The sequence below is a fragment of the Piliocolobus tephrosceles genome, chromosome 7, assembly GCF_002776525.5.
Source record: "Piliocolobus tephrosceles isolate RC106 chromosome 7, ASM277652v3, whole genome shotgun sequence".
NCBI classification, from domain to species: domain Eukaryota; kingdom Metazoa; phylum Chordata; class Mammalia; order Primates; family Cercopithecidae; genus Piliocolobus; species Piliocolobus tephrosceles.
In genome coordinates, this window is record NC_045440.1 from 122,989,862 (window position 1) to 123,007,863 (window position 18,002).

General features: G+C 39.5%; 1 protein-coding gene across 1 annotated transcript in view; it reads right to left on the reverse strand.

Moving 5' to 3' along the window:
- Window positions 1-3,931: 3,931 nt before the first annotated feature.
- The window catches only part of ENPP2 (ectonucleotide pyrophosphatase/phosphodiesterase 2), an 82,522-nt gene continuing 68,451 nt past the window's right edge, over window positions 3,932-18,002 (reverse strand). The window contains exons 20-25 of the mRNA XM_023224775.1: window positions 17,562-17,698; window positions 15,772-15,907; window positions 14,709-14,786; window positions 11,351-11,483; window positions 9,385-9,541; window positions 3,932-4,535 (exon numbers count right to left, since the gene is read on the reverse strand). Of these exons, the coding sequence (XP_023080543.1) occupies window positions 4,365-4,535; window positions 9,385-9,541; window positions 11,351-11,483; window positions 14,709-14,786; window positions 15,772-15,907; window positions 17,562-17,698 (812 nt within the window). The 3' untranslated portion in view covers window positions 3,932-4,364. The remainder of the gene's footprint in view (window positions 4,536-9,384; window positions 9,542-11,350; window positions 11,484-14,708; window positions 14,787-15,771; window positions 15,908-17,561; window positions 17,699-18,002) is intronic.

Sequence of the window (18,002 nt, forward strand, 5' to 3'; positions counted from 1 at the left end):
AATCATGCCACTGCACTCCAGCCTGGGCGACAGAGCGAGATTCTCTCTCAAAAAAAAAAAAAAGGCAGCAGCCGGGGCTCATCTTTTTCACTTCTACCTTCCAGCCAGAACTGGACACCCCTGCCAAGAGGGGTTGAGGGCATGTACTTCCTAGAAATGCAGCCCAAACAGGAGCCACTTCCACTCTAGGCTGTACCTCCAGCCGTGTGCTCTTGGCCCCAGCCTACAGACTTGAACGTGTCAGTCTTGTTCTTCATTGTCCCATCCCATCCCTCTCCTCAAAGCCTTGGGGTACTTCCCATTGCCTTTAACACTTCCCACCCACAAGGCTGCCTGGTCCTGACTCAGCAGAGGGATAGTGAGGGTGAGCTGAAGTAAGAGGAATCATCTGGACTCATCCGCAGCCACCCTCTTTCTAACCACCACAAGGAATAATGGGCACAGGAAGCTTTGGGGCTGTGGCTCTTGGGCAGAGTTATGCAAACCCAGTTGGCAGGAAACACTGCTTTTGTTCAAATCATTATTTTTTTAAAAAAAATCAGCCCTCTTATAAACAACTCAGAATGTTTTCACCCTTGGGAAACTTTGTGGATGGATTCAGAAACTGCCTCCCTGAAAGGAACTCACTGTAATGGGATAAACCACCGGAACAGGACCACCGTGCTGGCGAGTGGTTTGCAACTTGCTCAATGAAAGCATGAATGGACCAAAGTCTCAATATTTAAAAAGAAAGAAAGAAAGAAAAAAAAACAGCTTAAAATAGCCTTCTAGACCTCATTTTAATAGAGTCCCTGTCCATTCAGGGATTTTCATAAATAACCCCACAATTAATGACGTGTTTATCAGCAAAGCCACTCACCTGAAAATATACAGTGGTTGATGTCCTCTCCGGGTCTGGAGTTTATTTTTAAGACACAAAGATTTAGCCTAAAGATGAAAATAGAGCAGCAGTACTCAACTAAATTTGCAACCGGTTTCCCCAGGAGCCTCAGGTATAACCTATTTGGAGAAGAGTTCAACCTGAGGTGATAGAGGCATCTAGCTTAGCAAACAGTTCATGATAATTTTTGTTTTTAATCAAAATTAACCCTTCTCTCTTGTAATGCTACTGTTGGAAGACAATTACAGCACCTAGTAAGTAGACCTTCTCTTATCAGATGTATTTTTATGTGGCATTATATCTAGAGCATAGCATGTGATTATTATTAGGTTGGTGCAAAATTAATTGTTGTCTTTGCCATCACTTTCAATGGCAAAAATGGCAATTAATTTGTGCACGAACCTAATACACGGGGTTCATGTACTGAGTGCAGCCTTAAAGCAGATCCTGTCACACTTCTGTCCGAGACTATTCCATTACACCTCATTGCATTTAGAATGGAATCAAAACGCCTCAGTGGAGCTTATTGGGCCTCAATGAGACCTGATCTGATCCCAACCCACCTCACCACTGTATTCAGGCACATCTGTTTTCATTCAGGCACATGTGTTTTCTTTCAGATTCTCACACATCCCAAGATCTTTCCTGACTACAGTCCTTGACCATGCTCTTCCTTTTTGTCCCTCTTTTTCTCAAGGCCAGCTCTTCTCATCTCCTAGGTTTTGGCTAGAAAGTCACCTAAGAAGCCATTCCTTTTCCACCTTCTTGTCACTCTCCTCCGCCTGTTTAATTCTTTCACGGCACATATAACTAAGCTTTGGAGATGTTTAACAGGGTCTCTTTTATTAAAGTGCAAGTTCTATGAGGCCAGAAACTGTGTTTATTTATTCACTGTTTTTCCTCAATGGAAAGTATTCCTTGTCTACTGTCTACCTGAAATGCTTGGATCAGGGGGTGTTTCGGATTTATGATTTTTCAAATTTTGGAATATTTGCATTATGCCTAGGTTGAGCATCCCAAATCCAAAAATCTGAAACCCACAATGTCCAAACAAGCATTTCCTTTGAACATTGTGTTGGCGCTTGAAAAATTTCAGATTTGGGAACATTTCAGATATCAGATTCTCGGTTTGGGGATGCTCAACCTGTATAGGTACTGGCATATAGTAGACGCTCAGTAAGTTATTGTTAAATATTAAATGAATAATGAATCATATTCTAATTCATTTCTACCACCCTTTCACCCTACCCCAAACTCCAAAGCCCAGTTCAAGCATCCTTCCTCATTCATACCTTCGTTCTTCTTCTTTCCATGAAATCTTCTCTGAGCTTCCCATCTTTTCGGCATTCAAAGACAAACGACAGGAAGTGCCAGAGGCATGTCTGGACCATGGTGAGTGCTCTATAAATACAGCCACATTGGTATCACCATGATCACTTCTTCCAGTGTAGTCCTACAGCTCTGTTTCCAGGACATCAGTTTTTCCCTTACCGCCTTCTCAATTTTTCACATATCCCCAATACCATCAAATTTACTGTGCTACTTTTGATGTAAATTATTTTTGTTTGACATAATGTCTTTCTTCTTAATGTATTTTTAAAGGAAGATTTATAGAAATTAAAACCCACTTCACGGACTATAAAAGGGAACAATTAAAAATAAATAAAACAAAACAATAGGCTGTTTTCTTCTGATTTTTTTTTTTTTCTTTTTTTGAGATAGAGTCTCACTCTTTCACCCAGGCTGGAGTACAATGGTGCAATCTCAGCTCACTACAACCTCTGCCTCCCGGGTTCAAGCTATTCCCCTGCCTCACCTTCCCAGGTAGCTGGGATTACAGGCATGTGCCACCATGCAGGGATTTATTATTATTATTATTATTTTGTATTTTTAGCAGAGACGGAGTATCACCAGGTTGGCCAGGGTGGCCTTGAATTCCTGACCTCAAGTGATCTGCTTGCCTCAGCCTCCCAAATTGCTGGAATTGCAGGTGTGAGCCACCGCACTCGACCTTGTTTTCTTTTTTTAAGGGAGATTAACAACTGTTAGAGATATGATAACACTATTCTGAGTCTTTCTCTATAACACAATTAGAAGGACTGAAAATTTTTAAATGACTTCTTCACTCCATGCATCATTAGTATTTAAAACCATAACTATGTCCATCTAAAATTACCCCCACATATTACTATTCAGACCTTTCTGTCCTATTGTGTTGTTATTAATACTTTTTACTTGGCATTGTTATTCTCTACGTGGATTGGCTAATTACATGTTTATATCCATATCTCATTCCACTGTCTTATTTTTCTTTATATCCTCCAGGGTGCTTAGGTCAATACCTTATACAGAATATATGTTCAATGCAGTTTAAGTTGAATCTAATACTTACAGTTTTGGACCAACTTGGTCAAAACTTCAAAATATTTTTCCAAATTTCAAAATACTTTTAAAAGATATACACTGAGAGACTGTATTCAGAATTGCTTCTAATTCCTCTTTCCCTCTGCCCTTCTGATTTCCTATAGATACGTACCTAAACCATCTTATCCAGGCCACTGTGGTTAAATGTCATATAAGCAACTAGGAGAAGGGCCTAGTACAAGAAATGTGTTCCTTATACACATGAACACACCTGAAACAAATCCTCTAATTTATTTATTTATTTTTCCTTTTTAACTTGTATTTTGTTTGTTTGTTTGTTTCTTTTTTTTTTGTTATTATTATTATACTTTAAGTTCTAGGGTACATGTGCACAATGTGCAGGTTTGTTACATATGTATACATGTGCCATGCTGGTGTGCTGCACCCATTAACTCGTCATTTACATTAGGTATATCTCCTAATGCTATCCCTCCCGCCTCCCCGCTCCCCATAATAGGCCCCGGTGTGTGATGTTCCCCTTCCTGTGTCCAAGTGATCTCATTGTTCAATTTCCACCTATGAGTGAGAACATGCGGTGTTTGGTTTTCTGTCCTTGCGATAGTTTGCTGAGAAAGATGCAAACCCTCTAATTTATAAGTGAAATAAAAGCCAAATAAAACCAGAAAAAACTGAATGTGTGATTTATTATGTTTAAGATTGGTTTATAAGGCTTAAATATATCTGTCACAGTTAACAGTTAACAGCAAATGAAGGCAACTTTACAAAATCAGTGTTTCCATACAGTACAGGACTAAATGTGGCAACTGTGCATTGGAAAATTAATATTTCCTCAATGCAAATATCAAATCTGCAGCACCCTTTAGAAGCTTCCACTAAAAACTCAAGCTGCAGTATTTATTACAAGCTCTACTCAGAACACAAGGCTACCTAAATCAAGCATTAGAGAAAAACAGTGGAGTCATTCAGGCATAATATGTCAGATTTGGTACAGGATTAAAATACTAACATTTTTAATGTTCTGGTTTCAAATTAATAAATACAAAAACAATATAAAAATATACAACCAGTTGATAAGACTGTACTGCAGATGCTCAGAAAGTTAAATCTCACTCTCATATGTATGCAGGTATGTCTTGAGTGTCAGGATTTCTGGGTAGCTGCGGCTGGTCTTTCGGAAGAAGTCCAGGCTGGTGAGATGTTCAATGTCCCGCACCCGAGCTGTGTGCATCTTCATGAGTTCTTCTACCCATTTCGACTCATCCTCTGAGCTCTGCAATGGAAACAGAAGAAAATCAGAATCAGAATTTTCCAGAGGAGTTTCCCCAAATGGTCAGTTTACTCCAAGTCACAAATGACCTCTGTGCACTCTTGCACACAGAGCCAATGCATGTTGATCCTTTCTGGCCTCCCTGCCACTCTACCGCATTCCTATTGGTAATGTGCCACAAATACCTGCCCTTGGCTGCAAACATTTTCACCAGCAATTAACTGTACCAAATAAACGAGACATGTGGTGTCAGAGGGCATTTGACTCAATAGGTTCTCAGAACATAAATCAAAATTAGGAAAACCAAAGGCCCTAGAGAATTCCGTAATTTGTTTCTTTTCCAAGCTGTCAAATTGCAATATTGAGCACAGAGTACAAGTAATTTGGAATACACTTCTGCTTCCCAAGGAAAGTGAAGAACTTAAGCCTAATGCACAAAATTATGTGTGTGCATTCCTAGTTTTTCAAAAGAAACTGCTGTATCAACTACATCATCTACTAGAATGCGTAAATTGCTATTTGAAAAATGAGGTCAACTCGAAGCCGCTCAGCTGATACATCTGGCACTTTGGGGCCCAAGGGGCCAGACTTGGAAATGAGGCTGTACTATTTTTTGGCTATGAGACCTTGGTCAAGTTACTTGACTTCCTGAGACCTCAGTTTCTTCCTTGGTTCACAAGGATAATAATGCTTACTTCTGCAGCTCCCTGGGAGGTAGGCAGCAGAGGAAGGAAGAAGGGGGGCTGAAAGGTAAACCAAGGAAACATGGAAGAAAGGAAGTGAATCTCTGTCCTAGCTGCTTGCCAAAAACTGCCCCACTGACACAAGTTTCAGATGAAAGACATTCACACGTCCTACATCAAACAACTTATTTCATGTCTAACTTGAAACTAAAAGGTAATTCAGGGGAAGCAGTTCTTTGCATCTCAAAAATAGCTTCTTTCGTTATTGTGGGAAGTTAAGGGAAAGAATGAGATCTGAGAGCCCTGTGAATATGGAGCAGTGTCTACTTTCATTAGCAGACATTGAGCAGGAGGGCCTTTGCAAGTAATTCCATTCACAAATGCCTCTGGAATTGCAATGGCTTCCAAGAGCCCTTCTACAAGTTGAAGGGTGGCTGCATGTCCCAGGTCTGGGAATATTCAGACATGCCCTCATCCAACTCTTTACCACTAGTGGTCTCAATGAACGATCCACCAAAGCCCAAGAACCTGCAATGGGCTTTCTCGGAAAGCTCCAACCCACACAGACCTGGACAGGGAACTGCAGCAGCTTGTGCCAGTACTAAATATGTTCCGGGAGGGTGTTGGTTCAGGAAACTGATGCCTGGCCATCTCAGGCAAAATGAAGAAAGGGGAAGAAATTGCTTTGCAGGCTGGGGAGGTAAGAATTTTAACCTTCATGTCCCACCCTCCTAACCCAGCCTAACCAAGATCTCTGCCATTCACAGGAAAGGAAAGACCTAAATATAACTCTACCCACAATGGTACTGACCAGTCCTCAGTGTGACCCTATAATTAACGAAGTAGGAGGTCTCCAGATGGGTCAGGACCCCCTCAGAGTAAGCAAGGCAAGCATGAGCCTGTATTTTGAGAGAATTTTCATATTCAGCTCATTTGTTTGATTTTTCAATGGTCAGTCAGTCCAATTTTTCTTTGTAAATGCAGTCATTTGAATGTGTGGACAGGGGTGAAAAGGTTTTTCCTAATTTAAATGATGGCTAGCTGGGATTATAAGAATTCTGCAAAAACATCTGTCTTTTGCTATTTCTTTCCTTGGGAAGTGATTTGCCAATTTCATTGGAGAGGCAGTCTCTTCTGGTTCTCACACCCTGAAATCTGTTCTATAATTCATCATTAGGAAATACTAGCTATGTGGCATGTGAAGAAAGTATCTTAGCTGGCAATCCACAGAAGCATTTGCTGATGAAGACTGTGCTGCAAGATGCAAAAATAAGACAATTCAAATAAAAGTACATGAATGCCAAGGTAGGGAGGACAGGAAAGACTTTAAAAATAAATCGCTTAGAATATTAATGCAAACAAAAGCACAATCCATGAACTTGCTTACTGTCTTCCTCATTATGGACATTTATTCTTCGCCTGTCTTTTCTCCCAGACTTTCTCCCCAGGTTTCTGAATTCAAGTCCCAGCAGTCTTAAGGTAAAATTCACAGCAAGGACAGTTTCTACATGAACAGGTGACCCTTCAACGAGAAGCATGCTGGCTGTGAACTCTACAAGAAATGCCTCCAAACTCTGTGCAGAGTCAGGAACCAGTAGGGAGAGGAAAATCTGTGAGGACTTCAGTGGATTTGATTTTTCAGGCATAAAATTTAGATCAATTATAGAACATTCTTTGCACTGAGTTTAGAGCAGTATTTTTAAAACTCCCCATCACCAAATTCCTCTAATGACCGAACTTGAACATGTATTCCCCAGGAATCTAGGTACACCTTAAATGGCCTACTATACATGTGAAATAACTTGGTAGTCTTTTCATCTCAGAACTGTATGGCCATTTTTATTTTTACCCCATAATACAACTGTCTAATGTTTTGCAAGAATTTCACCTCCCCACAAGTTTCTGATAAAATTGAAGCTCAGAGAATGTAGACCATGTTATACAGAGGCACTACATCCACCTGGGGCTCTTGTGGTTGTAAACAACCAAAATTGAGAGGGTCAAGCCAGTAAGTTGATAACAGCTTGTCTCTCACTTGCAGTTTCTACATTTCTCTACCACCCATGCCATCATTTATAAAACCCTATGGATCCTTCAAGTATAATATTGTTGTCTTCCATCCTTCCTTTTAGATCTCCAAGACCACAACCCCAGTTCAAGTTCTCTCTTGCCTCACTCCTGTGAATTTTGCCAAAGCCCTTTGAGCACCATGTTTGGCCTCCTCCATTTCAAATTTATCTTCCTAAAGCAGAGCCTAAAATGTTGCTCTTCCAACTAAACATTTTCCTTGGGTACCTAATGCCTGAAGAGTAAGAAAAAATTCCTAAAGTCCCAAGGTTCTACTTTGGAAATCTGATAAATTGGAAAGAGGATGGGCTCTTGGAGTCAGAGGCCTTAAATCTAAAGCTCTGCTCTTCTGCTGACTAACCAGGTAACCAAACATACTTTCCCCTTAGTAGCTATAAATTTCTCAACAGTTAACAAAAAGGCAGGGGAGAGATCATATATATACATACTTGCCTCATACTGTGATTTTATGATTATATGACTAGAAAGAATATATAGAGAGGACCTGCACAGAATTGGATGGCAACATGTACTCAATAAATGATAACAACTACTACTACTGCTCCTACTATCATGACTACTGTTGTTACTATTACTACTACTACTTTTTTAAAATTTGAATCCAATCAATTTTTAAAATCTTTTCTCCCACTATTTGCCCTTGTTTCTAATATTCAGGCAAAACTTAATTCACTTTCTGGGATATATTTAAACTTTCTTATTTTCTTCTACATTCATAGCCTCAATCATCACCCATAATTGAAGTCACAGATCAAAAATATCTTGCCCACAAAGCTGATCATCTCCATTAAAGCTTATGGCTCCTTACCTTTCAGTGTTGCAATTTCCATACATGTTTTATTTGTTGACCCACTCTGTGGGCTGCCTAGGAATAGTGACTCTGTCTAACACTCTTGTTTCTCCTAGAGTACCTTATACAACTTAGGAATTTGAGTAGTACTTGTGACTAAAGATTATCTTCTGTAGATTACATCTCTACTCCTTCTATCAAGTGAAATAAAAGCACAGACTATTACTTCTAAAATCAACCTTTGAGCACCGACTTTCCATCAGATTAAAAGGACCTGAAGATTTTTCTATTTGTCCCTCAGTGCCAAGTTAGTACAGAGCCAGAAGCATATAGCATGGCTCCCGTCTTCCTCCCTAGTGTTTTCATGATGCCGTCCTGCATCCCAGCTGTCTCCCCATAGGATGAGTGAATCAGGAGTCGTCTGTGCTATTTGAGAAAAGCATGACTGTTACACCTCCATCATAATTAGTAGCAAACCTGATTGATAAGGTATAGATTTCTTTCTTGCTTGCTCTTGCTGTGTGTGTGTGTGTGTGTGTGTGTGTGTGTGTGTGTGTATTAAAAAGTTTTCATTATAGGCCGGGCACAGTGTCTCATGCCTGTAATACCAGCACTTTGAGAAGCCAAGGTGGGTGGATCACCTGAGGTCGGGAGTTTGAGGCCAGCCTGGCCAACATGGTGAAACCCCATCTCTACTAAAAATACAAAAATTAGCTGGGCATGGTGGTGCCTGCCTATAATCCCAGCTACTCGGGAGGCTGAGGCAGGAGAATCACTTGAACCCAGGAGGTGAAGGTTGCAGTGAGCCAAGATTGAACCACTGCACTCCAGCCTGGGTGACAGAGCTAAAAAAAAAAAAAAAAAAAAAAAAAAAAATCAATATGCAAATGTCCAAACATTCAGAAAAGTGAAATAATATAATAAAGTTTCATGACCTCTTACCAAGTTTCAACAATTATCAAAATTTTGCTAGCTTCGACTTTTTAAATAAAATGTTGTCATTCTCCACTTTCTTTTACAAAATGAAAAACATTTGGACACTTATTTCTATTTCTCAAAATCGTACACATTGATAGAATTATGTTAAATGCACACACACATTGAAAAATAAAAAGCCATTAGAAGGCAAAATTCCTACGTGTTAAGCAAAATTCTGTTTGGTTCCTTTCTTTTTCTGTTTAGGGTGAATGCTTTATAACAAGTATGTTCTAGTTCAATGATGGAAATACAAAGTAAGAAATGAAGGTGAACTATGGAAGCAAATCCTAAAGGACTCTCTCTGTAAACTCACATTGCAGCTCTCCTCGTTGTCAGGCCGGTGGGGCAGGATGAAGGAGGACACAGAGAGAGGGCCGTCACACTTGTCAGCAGGCTGAGTGAAATCCAGACAGCTGGTGATGATGCTGTAGTAGTGAGTTGGAACAGGAATGGAACTGCCTTCCACGTACCTGAAACAGGAAGGTAAAACGAAGTCACAGTTGATGAGTTGATGTTGAAGCTTCCTTTTTTAAATGGTGACCAATGAATATTGCCTAAGTCACTAAAATTAATCCCTATTCAATTGAATCATTTTTCACTTCTAAGCACTAGCCCACTTCTATGTCTTAGAAGATCATGTTTTCTTTGTCTGGAATCCCCTCACTCCTCAACCTGGCAGAGTAAGAAAGATATTCTAGGCAAAGAAAATGGCTTGATCGAAGAATTGGAAACAGGTAATGGTGAATAGACCAATGCGGTAGAAATTAAAGGCTGGAAGAGTCAATAAAAGCCAACTTATGGTGGGTTCTGAGTGCCGGGATGTGGTAGTAATGTTTTGTGCTAGGGAGTGTCATTAATTATTAGATCCATGTTTCAGGAAGATAACTTTCCTAGAGTTGTATAAAATGGACCAGAGGCAAGAGACATTAGAGCTAGGAGAATAATGACCCTTTCAAGCTACAATGAAATGCAGAACTTGATACAAGGAACTCATTTACCAAAGGAAGTACTAAGGACTGAGTGCTAATGATGGACCTAGAGGTATAAAAAGTTTTTTCCAGTACAGATCACTATAGAAATTCATAATTCCTTGCCTGGTTTTCTATTATCTTAATTTTATTCATTTTTCAAATATTAAAATTATGATTGAACTACTAATTTTGGCTAATAATGATCAGCAATAAAATAAATGTGCAATTTACACAAAATTTCTCTTCAGAATGACTGGAAAAGAAGTAACATAATGTCTATCTTATTTATCTGTATTTATAAAATAGCAATTTATTCTGTAATTATCTCTAAATCACAGTTAAACCCTCTCTTATATTCTGGACTGCTCTCTGATTGTTTCATGCTTGTATAAAATTAAATAACAACACTCTGAATTTGTCAACAAATTTGTTGACAAATTCAGAGTGTTGTTATTTAATTTGTTGACAAATTCAGAGTGTTGTTATTTAATTTTATACAACGAAAATACACCCCAATCACTCTAAATCTTGCCTTCTCCACTAGACTGTGGGGTCCCTTATGAGCACAGAGAATGGCTTTTATATGCCCAACAGCACCAAAGAGACAGAGACAACCAGATTCAATCCAAGTCCATACACACTTTCCTACTGAGAGGTACTGACTCAGAAAATCTAAGGAATTCTTAAGTCCCACCCAAATAATGAAGACAAGTGGGAATGGTCATCTTCCCATTGAAGAGCTGTGGAAGAAATGACTCAATAAAATTAAATCCTTTGATACATTTTTTTCATAGAACAAAAAAGTACATTTATTTACCACAAAACCCAAAATTCCATTCCAACCAGCAATGCCCATTTAATCAAAAGAATTGAAAAATTCAGACTAGGCGCTGTGGTTCACGCCTGTAATCCCAGAACTTGGGGAGGCCGAGGCGGGTAGATCACTTGAGGTCAGGAGTTTAAGAACAGCCTGGCCAACATGGTGAAACTTTGTCTCTGCTAAAAATGCAAAAACTAGCTGGATGTGGTGGCACATGCCTGTAATCCCAGTTACTCAGGAGGCTGAAGCAGGAGAATCACTTGAACCCAGGAGGCAGAGGTTGCAGTGAGCCAAGATCACACCACTGCAATCCAGCCTGGGCAACAGAGCAAGACACCATCTCAAAAAAAAAAAAAAAAAAAAGAATTGAAAAATTCAAAAAATTGAAAGGGTGTCATCTCTTCTCCAGTACATGAATATTTGAAAAACTTCTTGAGTGAGATCTTGGGACTTAAGACTCACACACTGAGTAGAAATGAAAGGCTTACTGTTTTATTTTGTCCTCTGTGTCATGTAAGCCATCATAGTCATAGTCAAAGATTGGCCCACTTATCATGTTAACTCCATTTCTTTCGGAAGCATATTTCTTCACCAATACCCTTTGGAAATAATTCCAGACCCCTGTGCAAAGACAAAAAATCCAAAAATCAATTCTTCATGAAGAAAACTCCTTATTCTGGCCAAATTCTCTCTAGGATGCAGACTACGAGCCAAATGTCACGAGCCAAGAGACAAGAGAGCTGTCGTGATTCATGAGACAAATCCATTTTATGTCATTACCAGTGTGTGTGTCATTTACAAACCAGCAAAGGGAACAATGCAGAGCTATGAAACAATGGTAGGAGAGTTTAACCTAGTCCGAAAGTCAAGAAAGGATTCCCAGATGAAGAGGCTCCTAACCTGAGATCTGAAGCATGAATAAGTAGGTGGTGTTTCCCAGGCAGAATATGCCAGGCAGAGGGAACAGAATGTGCAAAAGAGGAAGCAAGGTATTTCAGAGTAGTGAAAATAAGGCCTTACTCTGTCTTCTCGTCCTTCGTATCTCATCAATATGCTAGTTTCCAGGTTTAAGCTTTACCCCTGACCTTTCCTGGAGCTCCAGACATGTTATCCAACCACCTACCTCCTAATGCACTGGAATACCTAATATTCATGTCAAACAAAATATTATCCAAACAGAATTCTTAATGTTCCTTCCTAATCCTGCCCCAACCCTCGCCTTCTCCATTATAATCAATGGCTCTGGCACTCACCCAGCTGTTTGGGCCAAAAGCCTAAGAGTCATCCTTGCTTTCTCTCCTTGCTATAGACACATGTGAACAATTCCTGCCAGTGCTGTCACCAAAGTACATCCCAATTATCCCAAATCTGACCACCTCTCATCTTTTCTCTGCCCTATCCTGGTCTAACTTACCATCCTCTCTGAAGTGAACTATCACACCACAAAAGACTACTCCCTGGGCTCCCTGTGAAACACTTACTTCCCTTGTACGTTGTAGCCCATTCCCCCATATAGTAGACGGATGGATCCTTTCATAAGTCAGATCGTCTCTTTCTCTTGCACATGCACACACAAACACACACACACACACCCCACCCATATCCAACACTCCAGATTATTTTTCATTGTAATTAGAATGAAATCCCAACTCCCCACCATGGTCTTTGCCTACCTCTGTGACTCTACTTCCTACCCCTTTCCCTATCACGCACAAAGCTTTCTTCCTGTCCCCTAACTTTGCCAAACTCATTTCAGGCTAAGCTTTTGCACTTGCTCTCTCCTTTGTCTGAAAAACATTACCTGATCTGTGCATGTCTGCTTTCTCCTCTATAATTCATTTCTCACTTTCACTGTCATCCCCTGCAGAGAACTGCCTCGTCCCCTCTGCCTCTAATTTCCATAATGGCCAACAAGAGGGGCAGAATGGAAACGGAGAAAAACAAGAGAATAACAGAAGAAGACAGGACAGGCAAGCAATGGGTTGGTTCTGAAATATTAGATCAAATTCGCCATGCTGTCTTCAACATGGGTGTCATAAGCTTCTGGCTGTTAACCCCTCTTCCCTCCCCTTATTAAAAAGCACCTGGCCATCCTTCTTATAGTGATTCAATTGCTCTTCATGCCTTCTGAAACTCTGAAAGGCAGAGCAGCCCACAAGAGCCAAAATACCTTAGATAATTATTTGCAGTCGAGAAAGAAGCCAGACAGTGAGAAAGGTTACTTCCAATGTTAACTTAAGCATTAAGAAAAAATGGAGAGGGAGAGAAGGAAAGAAACAACAATGAGAACAGTCAAAAGTCCAGGCCCGCAGAAATGTGGCATGTGAAAAAACCAACCCCCTCGTGAAGAACAGCAAGCTCTCTGTGAAAGGCCTTTTCCACACCAGCCTCAGGTGGTACCGTGTGTTGCCTTGATTACCATTTCCATTTGGTCAAAAAAACACATCAGTAAAGAATAAAGAAATCCAGGGAACCCTGATTTGCGGAAATTAAATGAAGTTGCATTCTGTGTAATATTGTGATAAATGTAACTGTGAGTTTCTGAAATGCTTCTCAATTGGGTCTGAGAATAAACCAAGAAACCTTTTAAAAGCATACTTTAATTTTTCACTCATAAGCAATAAATTCTATCTTTGAATAAACCTTCATTTACTCACTAGGACATCAAATAAACATTTTCTTCTCTAAACCGTGTGGCCCTTTTCACCAATGTTCAGCTGTGGAGGCCCGCCGCTGTAGCTGATACTCCGCAATCACCCATTCCTATTTTGAGACTCCCTTTTAGCCCGGAGAGATCTGTAACACAGCCTGAACCTCCTCCATCAAGTGGAAGCACATAGAGGTGCTTCCTTGTCCTACCTTTCCCACAACGATGTAAGTTCCGTTCACTGCAAATGTACTGAAAGGTGGTAAAAGCTACTTCATAATGCTTACTCTATCTTTGAACACATGGATAGATAAAAGGATGGGTGGATGGGTGGGTGGGTGGATGGATGGATGGATGGATGATGGATGGAGACACTGATGAATATTTAACAGAAACAAAAAATGCAGTGCTTTTGCCATTGGATTATTAAGTCAGAAATCCATATAAATCTTAGAGGTCATGCAATTATCTCTCTTAATTTTACAAATGAGAGGTTTAATGACATTTCTATGATCACACAGCCTGTGGTCACACTCCAGGAACTTGGTTTTTTGGGCCCGAGCTCATTGTGCCTATACAATTCTTGACTTCAGTAGCATCAGGAAATATTTATGTCAGGTACAAAGAAATTACAAATGTTCAAATAAAATAATTGGTACAGGACTAAAATCATCTGAAATAAACACTGATGATTCAGAAGACCCTTTCGGCTCTTGCTGGGTTTCAGGGCCAACATTCAGAATGTGTCATCACCCCAAGAGGAAGAGGTGCTACTGGCTTTTACTGTAATGCTCACAAATAAATATAGATGCTGTTAAATATCAAGTGGCCTTCAGAATATAGTGAAGATCCTTTTTAACAATTAAAATAATAAGCATTGAAATAAAAATAACAACCAGATGAGAAGACAAACACAAACTTGAGTTAGTTCAGTTTCTACCATGCATGACCTGTGGTCACTTTCTGTGATATCAATTTCTTAATTATAAACCAGGGATAAACTACCAGCCAACCTTCTTCACAGATTCAAATTTTGGATCAACAGTAGAAAGTTTACATGAAAGGTCCTCAAAAATTATAAAGGTTAAACACATGAAAAGTATTCTTATTAAAATTAACAGAGGTAGAAAAGGTATGGGGTAAATTTAGAAATATTTATTTTCATAAATAGCAGTGTATTAGGTGAATATTGGACTTACGTTTGAAAGCAGGATACATTGGAACCATATTGGTTACAAGGAATGCATCATATTTAGCCTCAGGTGAAGAGCTCAGATCTAAACATTAAGAAAACAAATAGTATACATTGCTTACCAAAATCTACATCAGTTAAAAAAGGGGGGGGAAGGGGCGATAATTTTCTTAAATGGTCCAAACAACATGAAGAAATGAATCTACTCTTTTATTCCTACTCCTAACTGCTTTATACAACATCTCCTTACTCCCCTCCCACTCAGTCTCTTCTTCACTCAATAGCTCTCTCCCAAAAGCCATTTACAATGTTTTTTTCTTACTATCTACTTCTTGAGTCTACCAACATTACGTAAAATAACTCCTTGATTTCATCAGTGCCATTTAGACTTAAAAAAAAATCATCAAGGTAATGAGAGATGGTTTAAGGGCTTCAGATTTTTTTTTTTTTTTTAATATGGAATCTTGCTCTTTCACCCAGGGTGAAGTGCAGTGACCTGATCACAGCTCACTGTAGCCTCAATCTCCCAGATTTAAGGGATCCTCCCACCTCAACCTCCACAGTATCAGGGACTACTGGCGTGTGCCACCAGCTCAGCTAATTTTTAAATTTTTTGTAGAGACAAGATCTTGCTATGTTGTCCAGGCTCATCTCGGACTCCTGGACTCAAGCAATCCTCCCACCTCGGCCTCCCAAAGTGCTGGGATTACGTTGGGATTTCAGTGGTGGCTCATGCCCGGTCTCAGGTAATCTTAAGAGATCCCCTCTATAGTATTACATAAAGGACTGGTGTCTTAATGATTCACTGTTTCCTTTTCAGATTCTCACTTAATAATGTAAGGCGGGACACAGAAGATTCTCTTGCACATTAGAATTGCCCTGGAGAATTAGATTTTTTGAAAGCGAGTCACTTTTCGGCTGATTTTGGAAGGATCCCATAAAAGTTCATTTATATAATCTTTTGAGCACCCTCTCTTGAAGAAAACCCAAGCCACAGAAATTCTAAATACCAAGATTGCACAATGTGACATCCCTCTAAAGGCATCAGATCTTGATACTCTGTAACTTACAAGGAGGAAAGAGGAATCCATAGGACATCTGCTTGTCATTTTTGTAGGCCAAACAGTTCTGACTGAAACTTGGAGAAATACGGACATCAGGCCGGACACAACTGGTCAGATGGTCAGGAATGCCGGAAACCTCAGCCTGCACGGGAGTCAGAGGCCCTCAGCAATGCCATGGCTCTGTTACGAACAGCCGAAATCAAAACCCCTCTGGCTTCTCCTATAGCTTGTATTCTGATAGTCTGACTCCTTTTTAAATTTTTTATATTTGATAGTCTGACTTCTTTTTAAAAGTCCTTAGTTTTAAGTACAGTAAGTCACAAATTTTCAAACTTTTTTTAATCAACAGAACTCTCTTTATCAAAGTCTTAAGTAAAACAATATAGAAAGCAGAACATAAAGCAGAAATCCCACTGTTGAAATAATAAATAGAATCTCATCGAAGATAACTTATAAAATAACACTCTTAGAAACAATATAGATATATCTCCTCTAAATAGACTGTGTATCTGTATGTATTTGTGTGTGTGTAGAATGTACAAAAACATACATATGTGTACACAGTACAAATAAACAACAAATTGTGTTTGGGGCAGTAGAAGTGTTCTCCTCCTTTGTATTAAAAAATGTAAAATATGCCTCAACTGCCAAGCAACATTTTCTAATTCCTGATATATACCTATTTATCTCATCTTCATCAAAATTGAAACCCCCAACATAAAACTTTTATTAAAAAACAAACCAGGGCCAAGCGTGGTGGCTCACGCCTATAATCCCAGCACTTTGGGAGGCTGAGGTGGGAGGATCACCTGAGGGCAGAAGTTCAAGACCAGCCTGGCCAACATGGTGAAACCTTGTCTCTACTAAAAAATACAAAAAATAGCCAGGCGTGGTGGCACACACCTGTAATCCCAGCTACGCAGGAGGCTGAGGCAGGACAAGTGCTTGCACCTTGGAGGCAGAGGTTGCAATGAGCCAAGATCAAACCGTTGCACTCCAGCCTGGGTCACAGAGCGAGATTGTCTCCAAAAAAAATCTTGATGGTCTAGAATTCTGTTTTTATAGCTTTTTCTTTCAGCACTCTAAAAAGACTATTGCACTGTCCCAGCACTTTGAGAGGCCAAGGTAGACAGATCACCTGAGGTCAGGAGTTTGAGACCAGCCTGACCAACATGGCAAAACCCCATCTCTACTAAAAATACAAAAATTAGCCAGGTGTGGTGGTGTGCATCTGTAATTCCAGCTACTTGGGAGACTGAGACAGGAGAATCGCTTGAACCCAGGAGGCGGAGGTTGCAGTGAGCTAAGATCCTGCCACTGCACTCCAGCCTGGGAGACATAGCAAGAGCCAGTCTCAAAAAATTAAAAAAAAAAAAAAAACCAGATGCGGATGATAGTAGGGGAGGTTGGAGGGGGGTGGGTGGGTATGTGGGAACTCTGCACTTTCCACTCAATCTTGCTGGGAAATAAAAAATGCTCTTAAAAAATAAGATCTATTAAAATAAATAAACAAACCTTGGCGGTTTCCGTAACTATTGGGCAATGACTTAGGCAGAGTAAGAAAAAATAAAAGAATTAGTGATCTCCCTTCAATGTTTAACATATTCCCATGGAATTACCGGAACATGGAATAAAGACTAATTCAAAATATCTTACAATAAATCCAACATAGGATTTCTCTCATTAAGAAAAAATAAAATATTTTCTAAGACAAAATTCTGTTAAGCAAGGAATCATTGTATTAACGTGAGGAATGTAATAAAATACAGAATATAAAATCCAATGTTCTCAACGACCTGTTTGGAAACAGTATATGATGTCCAGAGTGGCATTAGGAATATTTCACTATAACCACTTTCAAAGTCAGTGTGATATAAGATATCATATCTAGTCCGATAAAGCACTGCAGGCCGCCCGTAGAGGAGGTGTCTCTCTAAGAAAGAAAAAAAATAAACTGTGTTAGATGTGTATTAAATTTTACATCAAATGTTAAAGAAATACTGGAAGAGTCAAGTTCCCTAAAATGTGCTGGCTTACTTATTAATAATATAGCACCTTCTCCTTAATTTAATCAAGTTAGTTTTCCTAACATTTTTGTGGTTTATCTGATCACCTAAGCATGGGTCAAGCCTTACAGTTATCAAAACCACAATGTAAATGCTGTATTTACATAATGCTTTTTTTAGTTGGACTAAATTTTAGTTCAAATTTACAATTTGAACAGAAAGGAAACATTA